Here is a 16,254-nt window from a genome sequence, read left to right as displayed (position 1 = left end):
AAATATATGACCCTCCCCCAAAAAAGTCACCGTCGACCATAAGTAACCCATTCATTATTAAGGTCTCAATACATATTGAAGTAGGACTACTTGCTTATGATTTCAAAGATAACCTGAGAATTATATTTCCTTTTTTCTGAAAAAAAAGCCTGTAACAATTAATAACAAGATAAACTTGTATATACCATTTTCTGAGTCTCCTTATCAAGTATTGTTTCAAATAGCAAAGAAAGAATATGAACAAAAACAAGCTACATCTCCTATTTTTGCATTTGTCTAGATGAAAAGATACAAATTTTAATGAAATAAAGACGGACGTTTTGAACTAAAATGCTTATCAAATAAAGAAAAATAATAATAATAAAATAATTATACAAACCTAATAGTAAAACATCGAACTCGAATACCAAAATATTGTACATTTCTCTAAAGACCCAAAAAAATACATTTGGTTGTAATAATTATAAATTTTTTCTTGGTTGAGAAAGAAAAAGAAAAGATAAACAAAACTTTTTGGACTTGTAGAAGGCCACAACAGCAAAGAATGGTCAATTGGAAGATTTTTTCTGCTTCAAAGCTCTTCTTTTCTCTTCCCTACATAAAGAGGCCAAAGAAATCTGTGTTAGTCTCACCATGATAAGAGAATTCGTTTTCCTTAACAAGATTCCAGAGATAACATTCTAAACAATTGGGTACAACATTTCACCTGATTCTCGAGATTTCCTCTCTTGAAGGAAATTTTCTTTTTCTGCCTCGGGGAGGGAATTCTTTCTTCCCATTTTCAGTGGCATCTTTCTTTATAACCCTGTTCTCTTTTTCAGTGTCCTTTTTCTCTTTTTGAGCGATCTTGATATCTTTTGAATTCTCTTTAACATCTTTTTCCGCTGCTGCTTCTTCGTCGCCATTTTCGTTAGGTTCAACATCTTGCTCCACTGTTTCCATTGCTTCAGAAGATTCACCGGCTGGTTTTGCATTGCCCATCTTTTGGAGCTGCAAGATACCAAAAGAAAACGCTAATCAACTAAAAATATAAATTTATAGGAACTCGGGACAAAATCAGGCGAAAAACTGAAATCGAAGAAAATGTCAAATTTTAAAATGTTAAAAATCATATACCTTTGCAACAAAAAATCCATCCATATTGTGAACATGGGGATAGAAACGCCTTGTCTTCTCTAAAGATGTGTGGAAGCGCTGTTCCCTAAACCGAATGAACCTGTTTAGAGAAGAAACATTAGAAACATAATCCAGTTGAATAGTTTGCCATTTTGAAGAGAATGAGGGAGAAGCATCTTTTTACCCTGGAACCCCAAAGTCAAGCCCACATGGCACAAGTTTAACGTTTCTCTTCTTGAGTGCATAGTCAATAACTGCTTCATTCTGCAACGGCAGCAAAATAGTTAGCAGGAAAAATAAGGAAGAAAAACAAAATACAGCAAGCAAGCAACAGCAAGACTAAAAATCTGCAAGTTGCGTCATTAACAAACCTCAGCAACCATTATGGAGCAGGTGGAGTAAACAATGTACCCTCCAGATTTTGAATTGGCGTCAACCATATCAATTGCAGCGAGTAGCAGTTGCTACAGGAAAAGGAAACACAAAATTATATAATAGGTTTATATACAATAATTCTCAAAAGAAAAAATTAATGAATCCTGTGACTTCTCTGGTCAAGATTAGAGAGGGCCTTGAGTACATATTTTTGGTGCATTTCATACAGAACTCTTGCTTTTTCAGTAATAATAAGAGCACTATTTATAGAAAGCATTTCATTGTACCTTCTGCAAATGTGCACATTTCTGTATTTCATCTAAGCTTTTAGAAATTTTAACAGACTCATCTTTTGATATAACCTGCAAAATACAACTGATTTAGTTTAACCAAACAAAAGGAGAACAAATTAGTTGGCCAAACAGAGAAATCAATGCAATGCAGTTGCTTACCCCCGTCCCACTGCAAGGAGCATCCAATAACACTCTATCAACTGCGTTGATACCCAAAACTTTCGGTAGCTGAAAGAAATTGAAAAAAGCAGAAGAAAAGAAAAGGCGTTATAATTGAATTTTAAACATATTGACTCAAACACAACACGATTTCCATGAACATTAGGCATGAAACAAAATAAAGATTTTCAGAATAACATTAATTTCCATTAATTAAAAGAGTGCAGCCTGAAGAATATACAAAGTATTCAGCAGTCATCAACATCAATAATTGGATCAATTAAAAAAATACACAGAAAATTCTAACCTCCTTCCCATCATAGTTGCAAACAACAGTATTGGTCACGCCCATCCGATTCAGATTTGCAGTGAGTGACTTGAGCCTTGGCACCTTCATCTCATTTGCGAAAATCATTCCTGAAAAAAAAATTGACACGGCATTTGAGATTAGTGAGGAAACAAGAAAGTAGGGATCTTGCTCAACAAAAAAATGAAAAATCATAAGAGCAATTCAAGAAAAGAGAGCAAAAGAAAGTATACTAAGCAAAGAAGCAGAAGCAAAATATTTCAGAACTTATAGAATAAACTATTCTAGTTTAGTATTATGTAATGCAATCGAGTAAAGCAAGGCTATACTTTAATAATACAGATTCTATAAATGAAAGGGAAAAAGTTCAAATGAAATACCACTATTTTTCATGAGAGCGGCAATGTAAGTTGTCTTACCACCAGGTGCAGCGCTGCAACAATATAGAAATAGAAATGTTATCAGAAAGACCATTGACAATAATCACAACATGTGTAAAATTTGTGAAAGGTACAAGTCAATAGCACACCAAGCACTTGTCATCTAAGAGCTGGTGCAATGCTATACTTGGCACATTTTACAAAAAGTATAACTACAATGGTGTTCCAAAGTTGTGCCAAATTTGGCATATGCTAAAAGTTGTGCCAAATTTGGCACATGCTAAAAGTTGTGCCAAATTTGGCACAAAATATAACATGGACCAAATTTGGCGCATCAATAAATACTACTTTTTTATTTATCATATTGTCACTAATTATTATAATTAAGTAGTTGACAATTAATGACCAACCATACATCATTTTTTATTTATTTTTTTTAATGACAAATTTCTTGGATTACATAATTTGAGTAATAAAAATAATAAAAAATAAATGTGTATGTTCTCAATAAAATATTAAATGAATTATTGACTTTTTTTTGTGTTAATTAACATCTTGTGCATTGGAGCACAATTGCAAATGTTGGGCCAAATATAGCATTGACTCATTTTTTGTGCTAAATTTGGCACAAAATTTGCATCTTGCATTGGAGATGGTCTGAGTAGAGAGCAAAAAAGTGATGTTCTAATGAATGAGCATAGATTGTTCATTAAAAAATTAATAAAAATTCACCACTTACGCCATATCAACAATCCTTTCCTTTTCCTGTGGTGCTAGGGCCATGACAGGCAAAAAGGAGCTTGCACTTTGGAGCTAAAAGAACAAATACAAAAAAAAAATTACCAACTATTCAAACAACCAGAATACCAAATATAATTTGAAAAAACGAGCACACATACCATGTAATAACCTGCCATATACTCCGGAGTTGCACCAATTGGAACTTGGGAATCATACACAACCAGTCCAACCTGTAAAGGTTCTCAAATCTTAAATAACTAGGCAAAAAATGAAATCAGAGAAAGGAAAACACAAAAGAAAAGTAACTTACTTTAGACCACTTGCTTAAGGGATCCAAATTTACTCCTCTATTAATTAGAACATCTGCCAAGTCCCGTCTTCGAGTCTAAGAATAAAGTGAAAGACAAAACTTGTCATTTTTAGAAGAAAACATTGGTAATAGAAATGTAGTAATCAAGATATCATAATAATGCTTTAACTCACCTTCAAAGTGTTAGTTCGGAGACAAGTTGGTCGAGGCTTTTCAAAAGCTTCTAGAAGTTCCATAAGTTCAACAACAGGAAACATCTAAAAATAAAGAGTGCAAATTGTTACATTTATTAATGCATATACTTTTAGCAACAAAAAATAGAATCTAGGAAGAATAAAAAAAAATATCTAGACACTTTGACTAATAGCTCAATCAATAGTAAATAATTAGTCATCCATAGCACCCAAGTAATCAAGGCCCTCATGTTTACACTCTAGGCATGTTTACTAATCCAATAATAATAATAACAAAAAGAAATAAGGATCGAGGAAGGAATTAAAATTGAGTCAACCCTTCTCGATTTAAGTTTAACTAATTGTGCAAGGATTTCCCCAAATTTTCCCACTCAGATAGACAAGTAACACATGCATAAGAGAAACACTTGTTTATTTATCATTCCATTTATGGACTATTAATGATTAGTAAACATGGCCTGTAGTTCATGAGATGAATGCCTACATTAGCAAGCCACGTTAGGGTAAGCAAATAACAGCCATAGTAATAGCAAATACCAAATAGTAAACAAAAACTAGTCAATACCTCAACTAAAGCTCCAATTAGAAATTCATTATATCCATAGGAGGTACTTAAATCTCTCTTAAGTTGCTCAATGTAATCTTTTCTTGTTGCCCCTTCTTGCCTCAAAGCCTTAAAATTTGACAGCACTCGAACAACTAATAAAAATTAAACTTGAAGTTAGAACTAATAAGTGTATCATACAAAATTTGTATTAAACAATGAGAACTCACTCTCTTTGATTCTCCTCTGGAGATTCTGAAGATCAGGAGGTCCTTGAGACTCTTCTTCAAGTTCCTAAATCATTAGCAACAAAGGCTCAGCATGAAGGTACTGAAAGTTAATTGATTAAACCAACTTTCTTACAACAAATTCAAATACACTAACCTTCCTAGTAGGTAATCTAAACTCATCGGATTCATCTTTAATGTTCAACTGCATTTCTTCCATTGCTTCTTCCTCTTCCCTTTCCTTTTCTTCATCAATAGCTCTTGACTTGGCCTCAATATCCGATTCATCAGAATCAGAATCTGAACCCAAACCTGAATCAGACCCTGAACCATCTTCTGCTCTAACATAAATGGGAAATCATTTAGAATGCAGTGCGAGTTAAAAAAAAAGGGGCCAACTTTTCAGCAACAAAATAAGCATAGTACTACCTTGGAGGAAATCATCAGTCTTGGGGTTATCACCATCAGAAGAGATGTCGGAACCCAAATCAGAACCATCTTCATCTCCATCAGAATCAGACTGTTCAAATCCCTTTATTTCTTCTTCTTGTTCCTCTTCATCCGAGAAGACATCAGAATGTTCTTCTTTCTTAGACTTCTTAGCAGTGAAAAGCTCATTCTTTTGCTTCTTTTTTAGTGGAGCTTTTTGGGCATTGGCCTTGGCCTTAGCACCTTTTTTCTTATTAAAAAGAGCAACTCCAGCCATCAAAGCTGTCAACACACATACGTACATAGGTAAAAATCTCAAGCATTGACAATATACGACCATCAAGTTGATTCAGCAAATAAAAATTTGGGGATAAACAATAGTTCATGTTAAATTCTAAACTAATTGCAGTGAATTTCTTACCGTGTTAGTAGAAAACAAAACCAAAGCAAACGAGTCTTGAGAGAGCTCGGGTTGAGAGAGAGCTCTGGGGAAGCGGCTAGTAAAAGAGTTGTACGGGGCTGTGAGAGTGAATATGAAGAAGAAGGAAACCCTACTTCATTTGGGCCTATTTCTGTATTCAATTTAAATATAGAGATTTTTTCGGACATAATCTAATTTCACTGCGATTTTCAATCTATGTGCGACTTTGTATTTTTTTTTCATATTAACATGGCTACACATAACGACACTTCCATGGATTGCTATGTTCAGTCCTTTAAAATACATTATAAAAAATAAAAAATAAAAAATAAATAAAAAAAAAAAAAAAAAAAGCATATTTTTCTATTTTATTTCAAACTTTTACATTATAGTATATAATCAATTTCTCTATATTATTTAAATATTATATTTTTAAACATATTTTATTAATTAAAATAAAATAAAATAATTAAAAAAGAAATAATAAATATCTCTTCTATATAATAAATGTGAAGATAACGGAAATTCTTGGTTTTAACGGTTTTTTATTTTTTAATGTTAACTTTAACGGAATATTCTTATATTTAACATAATATTCTTATTTAACAGTAATTTGTAAACTCTTAAAGTGAAATAAAATTAAAAAATTAAAATAAGATATTTTTTAGATATTTTACAATAATAATTATTTAAAAATAATAAATAATTAAACAGATTAAAATATGATATTTTTGAGATATTTTACCATGATAATTATTTTAAAATAATAAATAATTAAATAAATTAAAATATAATATTTTAAAGATATTTTACAATGATAATTATTTTAAAATAATAAAATCATACGTTCTATAACTTAAATAAAATTAAATTAAATTTAAAATCACTTATTATGATAATATCTATTCTATATAATAAGTGTGTAGATAACGGAAATTCTTAGTTTTAACGGTTTTTTATTTTTTTAATGTTAACTTTAATGGAATATTCTTATATTTAACTGTAGTTTGTTAAAATAAAATAAAATAAATAATTAAAAAATTAATATAAGATATTTTTGAGATATTTTACAATGATAATTTTTTAAAAATAATAAATAATTAAACAAATTAAAATATGATATTTTTAAGATATTTTACAATGATAATTATTTAAAAATAATAAATAATTAAACAAATTAAAATATGATATTTTAAAGATATTTTACAATGATAATTATTTTAAAATAATAAAATTATTTAAAAAACTTAAATAAAATTTAATTAAACTTAAACTCACTTATTAGAATAATATCATATTAAATATATAATATAATCTACTGTCAATTAGTAACAAATTGAATTTTTTTTTAAAACTAGCAAGAAACTTAAATTTAAAATACATGTATAATATTTAATATTACATTAAACATATGATATATAATTGTCACTCACAAATTCAAAAATTAGAACAAACATAAACTTAAACAAAAATTAATAAATTATTTAATTAAAATATTGTATTTATTTGAAATTTATATGATATTAATATAAATTTAATAAAAATAATTAATAAATTCTATAAATAAAACTAAACAAACGTGTATATTACACGTTGCTTGTATCTAGTATATACTAAATGGGAGAGAGAAAGCTTATGTAAATGTAAATATAAATTAATTGGAGTTTGTTCATAGTTATTATAAATATATATAAAAGAGCTAATGGAAAATATTTTTGTAAGTTTTAGCTAAATATTATATAGAAAATGTATTACAAAATACAACACCAAAACATATTTTTTTTATAATTTACCTTAAACTTTTACATTATATCATACATCGGCTTCTCTATTTTCTTCTCTACATTATTTAAATATTATATTTTTTTTAAAATATTTTATTCATTTTAAGAAATAAAATAATTAAATATAATAATATCACACTCATACATATACAAAAGTTTATAAAAAAATAATAAAATATTTTAGCTTGATAAATAATGTTTCACTACATATAGAGAAATATTATTCATTTAGATAAAAAAATATAATTTTACATCACTCATTGGAAGATTATTTAACAATTTTTTTCTCTATATTATAAATAATTAGACATTTTACCTCATCTATTGGAAGTGCTCTTAGAACACTCCCAGTAGATGTTCTACTCCATCCTTTAAAATACCTCCCCAATACACACACTATTTTACCTCTAAGTTTTATATTATACCATATATCAGCTTTTCTATATATTTCTCTACATCATTTAAATATTATATCTTTAAACATATTTTATTAATTAAAGTAAAATAAAATAATTGAAAAAGAATAAAGAAATAATAAATGGGAGAGAAAAAACTTATAAAGAAAAATAATAATATTAAAATACTATATAAAGGATAAGTAAATGTTATGTTAATGTAGATATGGATTAATTGGAGTTTGTGCATAGCTATTATAAATATATGAATAAAGGAGCTGATGGAAGATGTTTTTGTGAGTTTTAGCTAAATATTATAGAGAAAGTATATTACAAAATACATCACCAAAACATATTTGTACGCCCTAAACATCCACGGGTTATTAGCGAGCTGGAAAATGGCATAATTCTATCGGCCACGTGGAGGCCACCTACCCGGAGCTGCTGTTACGAGTCTCCACCTCTTTTGCTCGAGGTAGTCAAAGGTTTATTAAGAATACTCGAAGGCATCGGGTCAGCAGTGTGGGCACCACGAGCTAGAACTACATCAAGCTCGAGGTACGACATAGAGCTGACACCCCCGACCATTTACGAAGTCAACCACGCAATGTAAACGTTCGCATATCAGACATCACGTGTCTACTCCATTCCTGAATTCTCGGACACACAGCATAAACGTGCGTGTTCAGGCACCCCACGACTGGTTTGGGCCATGCGGCCCATTATCCCTCTTACCTATTGATTAGACAACACTTCATTGTTAGGTTTTATGAATTAATCATAAGTATCACAGAAGATACACGATGGGTAAGAAGGTCACGGGATGATCCCCTTTGCCAACACCTAGGTGTCCTCTCCCTATAAATATGGAGACCCTGGGCGTTGCAAGGGGTTGGCATCTAGTTTGTAAAGAAACACCCTATAAGGAATACGAGAGATATATCAATAATATTGACTGGTGGACTAGAGGGATTTTAACCTTCGAACCACCTAAAAGGAAAGGAGTTATAACCTTCCCCCTATACTATTTTCATCAGTTTGGAATATAAATATTTACATATTACAGTTCATCATCTAGCTAATCCATCCTGTTTATTCGTATAATTATCTGTTGCCGAAGAATCGCATCAACAGTTTGGTGCTTTCATTGAGAGGATTTAGATTGGTGCTATTGCAGAAACCCAACCATGGTGGTTACTCGCTCGAAGCATGGTAATGAAGCAAATCAACGTGATGGCCAGGAGGCCCACCATGCCGCCATATCCGATGAGCAAAACCCTGAGGTTCAGCAGCGACTGGGAAAGCAGCCAATGGGCCAGGGCGACACTGGAAGTTCGGCTCCCCAGCCGCCCAATCCGAACCCGGATTTCTACACGGCGGTAGAAATGGAAAATGCACAATTGAGGAGTCAGCTATCGAAAGCAAACAGGCAGATCGAAGAGGTCTTTGCCCGATTACCCCCTCTTACAACCGACGCTAACGTCGGAAAGAGGCATGGTGGGACTCATAAGTCCCGCCGGGGGAACCGATCCAGGCCCAGTCGGTCGGTCAGAACCTCGACTCCGGATTCTACGCCCACGTCACACCACCAGGAAACTGTGTTTGAGGAACTTCCTAGGGCCGATCAGCAATTCAGCCGATCGGTCCGGACCTCAACTCCTAGCTCGATTCCACCCTCAAGTGCACCCAGGAGGGCCCAAGGCAGCTCGCGAAGGAGATCCGGGGAGGGCTCGCGACGACAACCCGCCCCGGCCAGCCGTCCTACACCACGATCAGACCGCCGAGCGCAGGATGCGGGGGATGGTAAAGCGGAGCGGCCGCGACCTAGCTTAATTCGCCCTGGCGGGACTAGGATCGCGTCACCAGTTAGGCATCCCCCGTCACCAATAAGATACTCGTCTCCTCCCCATCCAGTCCGAGACATTCCGGCTCATGGGAGTAGCAGGAGATATCCTCCTTCCGCCGGACCTTCCCATCGCAGCCGAGCGCGCGGGGAAATCCGGATCCTCACCCTCAGCGACGGGCTCCGAGTTTTTCAAATGGAAATTACTGGATCGGGAGTCATCGAAGTGGCATGTCCGGTGAAGACCTGCGCCATCGTTTGAGTTCGGCTCAAAGCCCTCGGGCCACCCCGAGGGCCGACCTCCGAGATCGCCTCAACTCTTAGAGAGGAGACCCAGCTAGAAATGGTAGTCATGCTCACCAAGGGGAGGGTCTGTCGGAAGTACGTGACAGCGGGAATGTCCCACATAACCTATCTCAAGATAGGAGGGACAATAACCCGCCTAACGCGTACAATGGAACTGGAGCTGTTGAACAGCCCCAGAACAACCAAGGAAGTAAGGACCAAACCCTGGAGCGTCTGGCTCAGATGGAGGAGCTGATGAAGAAGCTTTTATCGGGAAAAGAAAAAGATGAGTACGACTCGGGGGACGAACTCGAGCTCTTCGCCCCCAGCATAACAGCCACGGCGTATCCACCTGGTTTCCGTATGCCACACTTGTCCAAGTTCAATGGGGACGGGGACCCGTCAGATCATTTGAGTATGTTCAACACCCTGATGATGGCCCACAACATCGTCCCGAGCTGAGGTGTCTAATATTTCCTTCCACCTTGACGGGGCCGACCAGGCAATGGTTCAAGCAGAATAAAAAGCAGTCCATCAGCTCGTGGAAAACCTTTTCTGCCGACTTCAAAAGGGCATTCTGAGCTTCTCAGGCTGCCCGCGTCAAAGCCGACACCCTGGCAAACGTAAGACAACAACCCGACGAACCTTTGAAAGCTTACCTGAGCAGATTCGCAAACGTCGCGGCTCGAGCCAGGGACGCAGATGATAGTTCCAAACTTATGGCCTTGAGGACTGGGATCCTCGTTGGAGGCGGACTCTGGGAAGAGATACAGAGAAAAGGTGTTAGCATCGTGAACGAATTCCTAAATAGGGCCCATGGATGGATAAACCTGGAGGAGGCGCGAGCATCGGCCGCAGGAACCAGCCAAGCCTCTGATCAGCCCGCTGGAGTGGGAACGAATGTCGTGACAGCGACCCAAACCGTTACACAGAATAACCAGTTTGGTGGAGGCAAGAGAAAAAGGAGTAGCGAGGGCGGCCAGCACGACCCGAAGAAGAACAAGCCCGTAGAAAAGTTTAAGCCAGTCTACGCGACTTACACTGAGCTCACAAACACTAGGGAGAACATTTTCCTAGCAAACTCTACTCGCCTCCCCTAGAAGTAGCCGGAGCCTTTGAAGCACCAGAAGGCTAAGCGGGACCCCTCCAAGTTTTGTCGATTCCACAACGACATTGGCCACAACACTGACGATTGTAATCATCTGAAGGATGAGATCGAGACTCTCATCAGAGCTGGACCCTTGGCTCAGTATGCGCGGAATTGAGTTCCCGCCGGTTAACCAGCTCCAGAAGCTCCGATAAGTCAACTCGGGCCTCGGATAAATCAGGACACCCCTCCTCCTGTGATAGGAGGAGAGATCTCCACGATCTCCGGAGGCCCTCATCTGGCCGACACGAGCAGAGGTGCCCAGAAGAGATATGTCAACGAACTGAAAGCTCATAACGGAGTGGAGTTCGTCCTAGAGCAGCATTTACCCAAAGAGCAACGACTGGAGAGGCAACCAATCATATTCACCGAGGAAGATGCCAGTCATGTCCAGTTCCCTCATAACGACCCTCTGGTCATAGCCGCCCAGCTCGCCAACCGAAGAGTAAGGAGGATACTGATCGACAATGGGAGCTCGGTGAATCTGTTGTTCCGGTCTACGCTGGAAAAGATGGGTTTATCTGTCACCGAGTTGAAAGCCACCTCCATGATGCTGTATGGATTTTCAGGAGAAGGGTCGGCAGCAATAGGAACAATCGAGATGGTGATCACCTTGGGAGAGGGAACCCGGACTGTCTCAAAACTCCTCGAGTTTGTGGTCATCGATTGTCCCACCGCGTACAATGTTTTCTTGGGCCGACCTACATTGATAGCGTTTGAAGCCATAACCTCCATCCGCCACCTCGTGCTAAAATTCCCCTCTTCCACGGGGATATGCACGGTCTGAGGTGATCAGCTCGATGCCAGGGAATGCTATAGCATTTCTATGAAGGGAAAAACAAAACCCGGGCAGCAGACGATGACCATCCAAGGCGGGAGTGAGGAATCTCAGGAAATTGTGCCTAATCCTGAGATTGAAAAACCTCAGAATGCCAAAGGGAAGGATATCATCTTAAATAATGATATCGACCCCAGAATAGGCGAGGATAGATCCAAGCTCCAGGCCATCGAAGAGCTCAAGGAGGTAGCTATCGAACCACAAGACCCCTCGAAGGTGGTAAAGCTCGGGAAAAATCTATGTAGCGAAAGGAAGGCGGAGCTGATTAGGTTTCTGTGAGAAAATCTAGATGTGTTCGCCTGGTCTCATGGAGACATGATAGGGATCAGCTCGAGCATCATAATGCACACCCTCCACTTGGATAAAAATGTGCCTGCAAAGTCCCAAAAACAAAGGCACCTCGATACGACACGAGCTAAGGCCCTAGAGGAGGAAGTAGCCCGGCTCTTAAAGTGCGGCTTTATCCGTGAAGCAAAGTTCCCGGTCTGGGTCGCCAATCCTATGTTGGTCCTGAAGCCCAACGGGAAATGGCGGACCTGCATCGACTTTTCCGATTTGAACAAAGCCTGCCCCAAAGATTGCTTCCCCTTGCCAAGGATTGACCAACTGGTAGATGCCACGGCGGGGCACGAGCTCATGTCTTTTATGGATGCATACTCGGGCTATAACCAGATCACCATGAATCCAGCAGACCAGGAACACACTAGCTTCATGACCCCAACTAACGTTTACTGTTACAAGGTCATGCCTTTCGGGCTGAAAAATGCAGGAGCTACGTACCAGAGGTTGGTAAATAGGATGTTTACCAATCAGATCAAGAAAAATATGGAAGTGTATGTTGACGACATGTTGGTCAAGTCGAAAACTGCCGATAACCATGTCTCCGATCTGGAGGAATGTTTCAAGATTTTGAGAGAATACGACATGAGGCTAAACCCCCAAAAGTGTACCTTCGGGGTCACGTCAAGAAAACTCCTGGGTTTCATTGTCAATATCAGAGGAATAGAAGCAAACCCCGATAAGATTAGGTCGCTACTCGAGATGCCCTCACCCCGATCACGAAAAGAAGTTCAAAGTCTGACAGGAAGGGTGGCGACCCTTAATCGGTTTATTTCTAAATCTACCGACAAGTGTTTGCCATTCTACAACCTGCTCCGGGGAAATAAAAAATTCTAGTGGACCGAGGAATGCGAACATGCCTTCCTCAACCTAAAAGCACATTTAGCCGAGCCACCCGTGTTATCCAAACCGACGGCAGGAGAACCTCTTTTGCTTTACCTAGCTATCACGGAAGATGCAGCTAGCGCCGTATTAGTCCGAGAAGAAGACCGATCTCAAAAGCCAGTCTATTACATCAGCAATAGGCTTCTCGGAGCTGAATCCCGGTATCCGTTGATGGAAAAGATGGCTTTCTGCCTTATTACGACCTCCCGAAAGCTCAAGCCGTATTTCTAGTCCCACTCAATACACGTCATAACCGATCAGCCTTTAAGGCTGGTTTTGTAGAAACCTGAAGCATCAGGGTGTCTGTTGAAGTGGGCTATCGAACTCAGCCAATTTGAGATACTGTACATACCGTGAACTGCAATAAAAAGCCAGGCCCTGGCTGATTTTGTGGTAGAATGCACAGGGCTTCGGGAAGCTCCGGACCCAGATCCGGTAGAAGAGTCAGCTCAGGCCTCATGGAAGGTCTTCGTAGATGGCTCGGCTAATGAGAACGGCTCCGGGGCTGGAATCATATTGATTTCCCCAAAGGGACATCGATTCCACTCGGCATTACGGTTCGGATTCAAAGCGTCCAACAACGAGGCCGAATACGAAGCTTTATTGGTTGAGCTAAGGGTGGCCCAGGAGCTGAGGGCCAGCTCCGTCCAATGTTACAGCGATTCCCAGCTCGTGGTAAGCAAAGTGTTAGGAGAATACCAAGCACGGGGAACCAAGATGGCTGCTTACCTGGCCAAGGTAGAGAAAGAACTATCCACATTTGAGCGCGACTCAATTGAGCATATACCTCGGGAGCAGAATGCCAACGCGGATGCCCTGGCGAAGCTCGCCACTTCTGGGGAGGCAAAGACTTTAGGGCTGGTGCCGGTAGAGTTCTTGGAAAGACCAAACATATAGGAAGTCGGGGCGGAGGTCGAGATGATTGACGCCAGACCGACTTGGATGACTCCCGTCCTCGAGTATCTCACAGTAGGAAAGTTACCCGAGGGGCGAAATGACGCAAGGAGGGTACTTTACCAGGCTCTGAGGTATACAGTGATAGATGGGATATTATACCGACGTGGCCTCTCTTTACCTCTCCTACGGTGTGTTCTACCAGGCGAGGCGAAGACCATTTTGCAGGAGGTCCACGAGGGCTTTTGCGGAGATCACGCTGGGGGGAAAACCCTGGCCTTGAAGATTTTAAGGCAAGGGTATTATTGGCCCACTCTGTCAAAAGACTCGATCTCCTACGTCCAAAAGTGTAACAAGTGTCAGCGATTCGCCACAATTGTCCGGGCTCCTCCGGTCGAGCTGAAGATGATCTCGTCCCCATGGCCGTTCGCAGTCTGGGGATTGACCTGGTTGGTGCCCTCCCTACTGGAAAGGGAGGAGTTTGCTACGCGGTGGTGGCTATCGACTACTTTACGAAGTGGGCAGAAGCAGAGCCCCTGGCGACGATCACTTCAAAGAGAGTCCTCAACTTTGTGGTCAAGAATATTGTCTGCCGATTCGGGCTGCCAAAGAAGATCGTGTCGGATAATGGAACGCAGTTCGATAGCGACCTCTTCACCGAATTTTGCGAGAGGCATGACATTGTTAAAAGCTTCTCCTCCGTGGCCTATCCCCAGGCCAATGGGCAGGTCAAGGCTGTCAATAAGACACTAAAAGCAAGCCTTAAGAAAAGACTGGATGAAGCCAAGGGAGTTTGGCCCGAACAGCTTCCCCAGGTAATGTGGGCATACCGGACCTCACACCGAACTTCGACGGGTCATACTCCTTTCTCCCTGGCTTTCGGGAGTGAGGCAGTCCTTCCTGTCGAAGTAAAGGTAGCTTCGCATAGAGTCCAGACATTTGACCAAGACCGCAACGACAAATTGCCCTGCGCGTCCCTCGACCTAATTGACGAAAAACGAGAAGCTTCACAGCTGCAGCTCGCGCATTATCAACAAAATATCACTCGTTATTTCAACTCAAAGGTCAAGAAACGTGTCTTTAGCGTTGGCGACCTGGTACTCAGAAGAGTCTTCTTAGCCGGTAAGGATCCCAAGGATGGAGTGTTGGGACCAAACTGGGAAGGGCCCTATCAAATAACAGAGGTCGTGAAAGAAGGAACCTTCAAGCTAGCTCGGCTTAATGGAGAAGCAGTCCCACGGACTTGGAACGCTATACACCTGAAGAAATATTATCAGTAATATCTTTGTAAGGCTTAATTAGAAAAGCCACCTTTTGTTTATTAAATAATGAGAGAATCTTTTCGCATTGTCGTATATGTTTGTGGATGTAACGTCAAGTAACCACGAAAGGCCCTTTCCTGATTACTTGGGGGGCATATATCCTGGATATAACCAGGTCGTCCTAAAACTTAGAAGTTGATTCAAATTGATTAATCGACGTTTTTCTTAAAAAGCGCGAGATGTCAATAAAGGATTAACGCGAACTAAGTTTCTAAAATCATTGTCCTGGATACAACCAGGTCCTAAAACTTACAAGTTGATTCAAATTGATTGATCGACGTTTTTCTTAAAAAGCGCGAGATGTCAATAAAGGATTAATGCGAACTAAGTTTTTAACATCAATGTCCTGGATACAACCAGGTCCTAAAACTTAGAAGTTGATTCAAATTGATTAATCAACGTTTTTCTTAAAAAGCGCGACATTTCAATAAAGGATTAACGCGAACTAAGTTTTTAAAATCATTGTCCTGGATACAACCAGGTCCTAAAACCTAGAAGTTGATTCAAAGTGATTGATCGATGTTTTTCTTAAAAAGCGTGAGATATCAATAAAGGATTAACACGAACTAAGTTTTTAAAATCAATGTCCTGGATTCAACCAGGTCCTAAACTTAGAAGTTGGTTCAAATTGATTAATATATGTTTTTTTTCCTAAAAAGCATGGGATGTTAATCATAACACCAACAGAAGCTAAGTTCTCACCAAATGCGTTAAAGAGGAGTAACAATAAAGTTAACCCACAAAAAATATATATAAATAGATTAAAGTAAATCTAAGGAAACCAATTGTCTCGAGGATAAAAAACCTCGTAATACAAAGTTACAAATAAAAAATAAGAGAAAAGGAGCAGAAGTCCTAAGCCCCGCCAGGTCGCTCCGACGAAGTCACCCCTTCGGCGTTCTGCTCGGCTACAGCAGAAGTCTCCCCGGTCTCAGAGGGCACCTCTTGTTGAAGGCGAGCTTTGAACTTCTCTAGGAAGGACTCCCACACCTCCAGCCCCAGGAAGGAAAAGTCACCATCCTGGTT

At 39.1% G+C, this 16,254-nt stretch overlaps 1 protein-coding gene across 1 annotated transcript; it reads right to left on the bottom strand.

Moving 5' to 3' along the window:
* Positions 1 to 233: 233 nt before the first annotated feature.
* LOC133782740 (26S rRNA (cytosine-C(5))-methyltransferase NOP2B-like) lies at positions 234 to 5,716 on the bottom strand. The gene is made up of 18 exons (XM_062222111.1): positions 5,497 to 5,716; positions 5,076 to 5,357; positions 4,804 to 4,982; positions 4,650 to 4,713; positions 4,441 to 4,574; positions 3,855 to 3,938; positions 3,682 to 3,756; positions 3,530 to 3,601; positions 3,370 to 3,443; positions 2,631 to 2,683; positions 2,251 to 2,360; positions 1,944 to 2,012; positions 1,779 to 1,853; positions 1,488 to 1,580; positions 1,301 to 1,380; positions 1,117 to 1,216; positions 707 to 990; positions 234 to 594 (listed from the first exon to the last, which is right to left on the bottom strand). Exons 2-18 carry the CDS (start codon positions 5,350 to 5,352, stop codon positions 549 to 551), a joined length of 1,869 nt encoding a protein of 622 aa, XP_062078095.1. The 5' UTR covers positions 5,353 to 5,357; positions 5,497 to 5,716; the 3' UTR covers positions 234 to 548.
* Between the last annotated feature and the right edge of the window lie 10,538 nt (positions 5,717 to 16,254).

This window comes from Humulus lupulus, chromosome 6 (genome assembly GCF_963169125.1).
Source record: "Humulus lupulus chromosome 6, drHumLupu1.1, whole genome shotgun sequence".
In the NCBI taxonomy this organism is placed as follows: domain Eukaryota; kingdom Viridiplantae; phylum Streptophyta; class Magnoliopsida; order Rosales; family Cannabaceae; genus Humulus; species Humulus lupulus.
The sequence above is the reverse complement of the archived record's forward strand: the minus strand, read 5'-3'. Positions and strand labels throughout refer to the sequence as shown.

Bases quoted from the DNA above. Each gene is read 5' to 3' on its own strand.
- LOC133782740 (XM_062222111.1), bottom strand. From the start codon at position 5,352: ATGGCTGGAGTTGCTCTTTTTAATAAGAAAAAAGGTGCTAAGGCCAAG. The intron at 4,714-4,803 runs GTTAGTGTATTT...CTAATGATTTAG, and splicing joins TTAGATTACCTACTAGGAAG to GAACTTGAAGAAGAGTCTCA. The intron at 4,575-4,649 runs GTGAGTTCTCAT...AATTTTTATTAG, and splicing joins CCAGAGGAGAATCAAAGAGA to TTGTTCGAGTGCTGTCAAAT.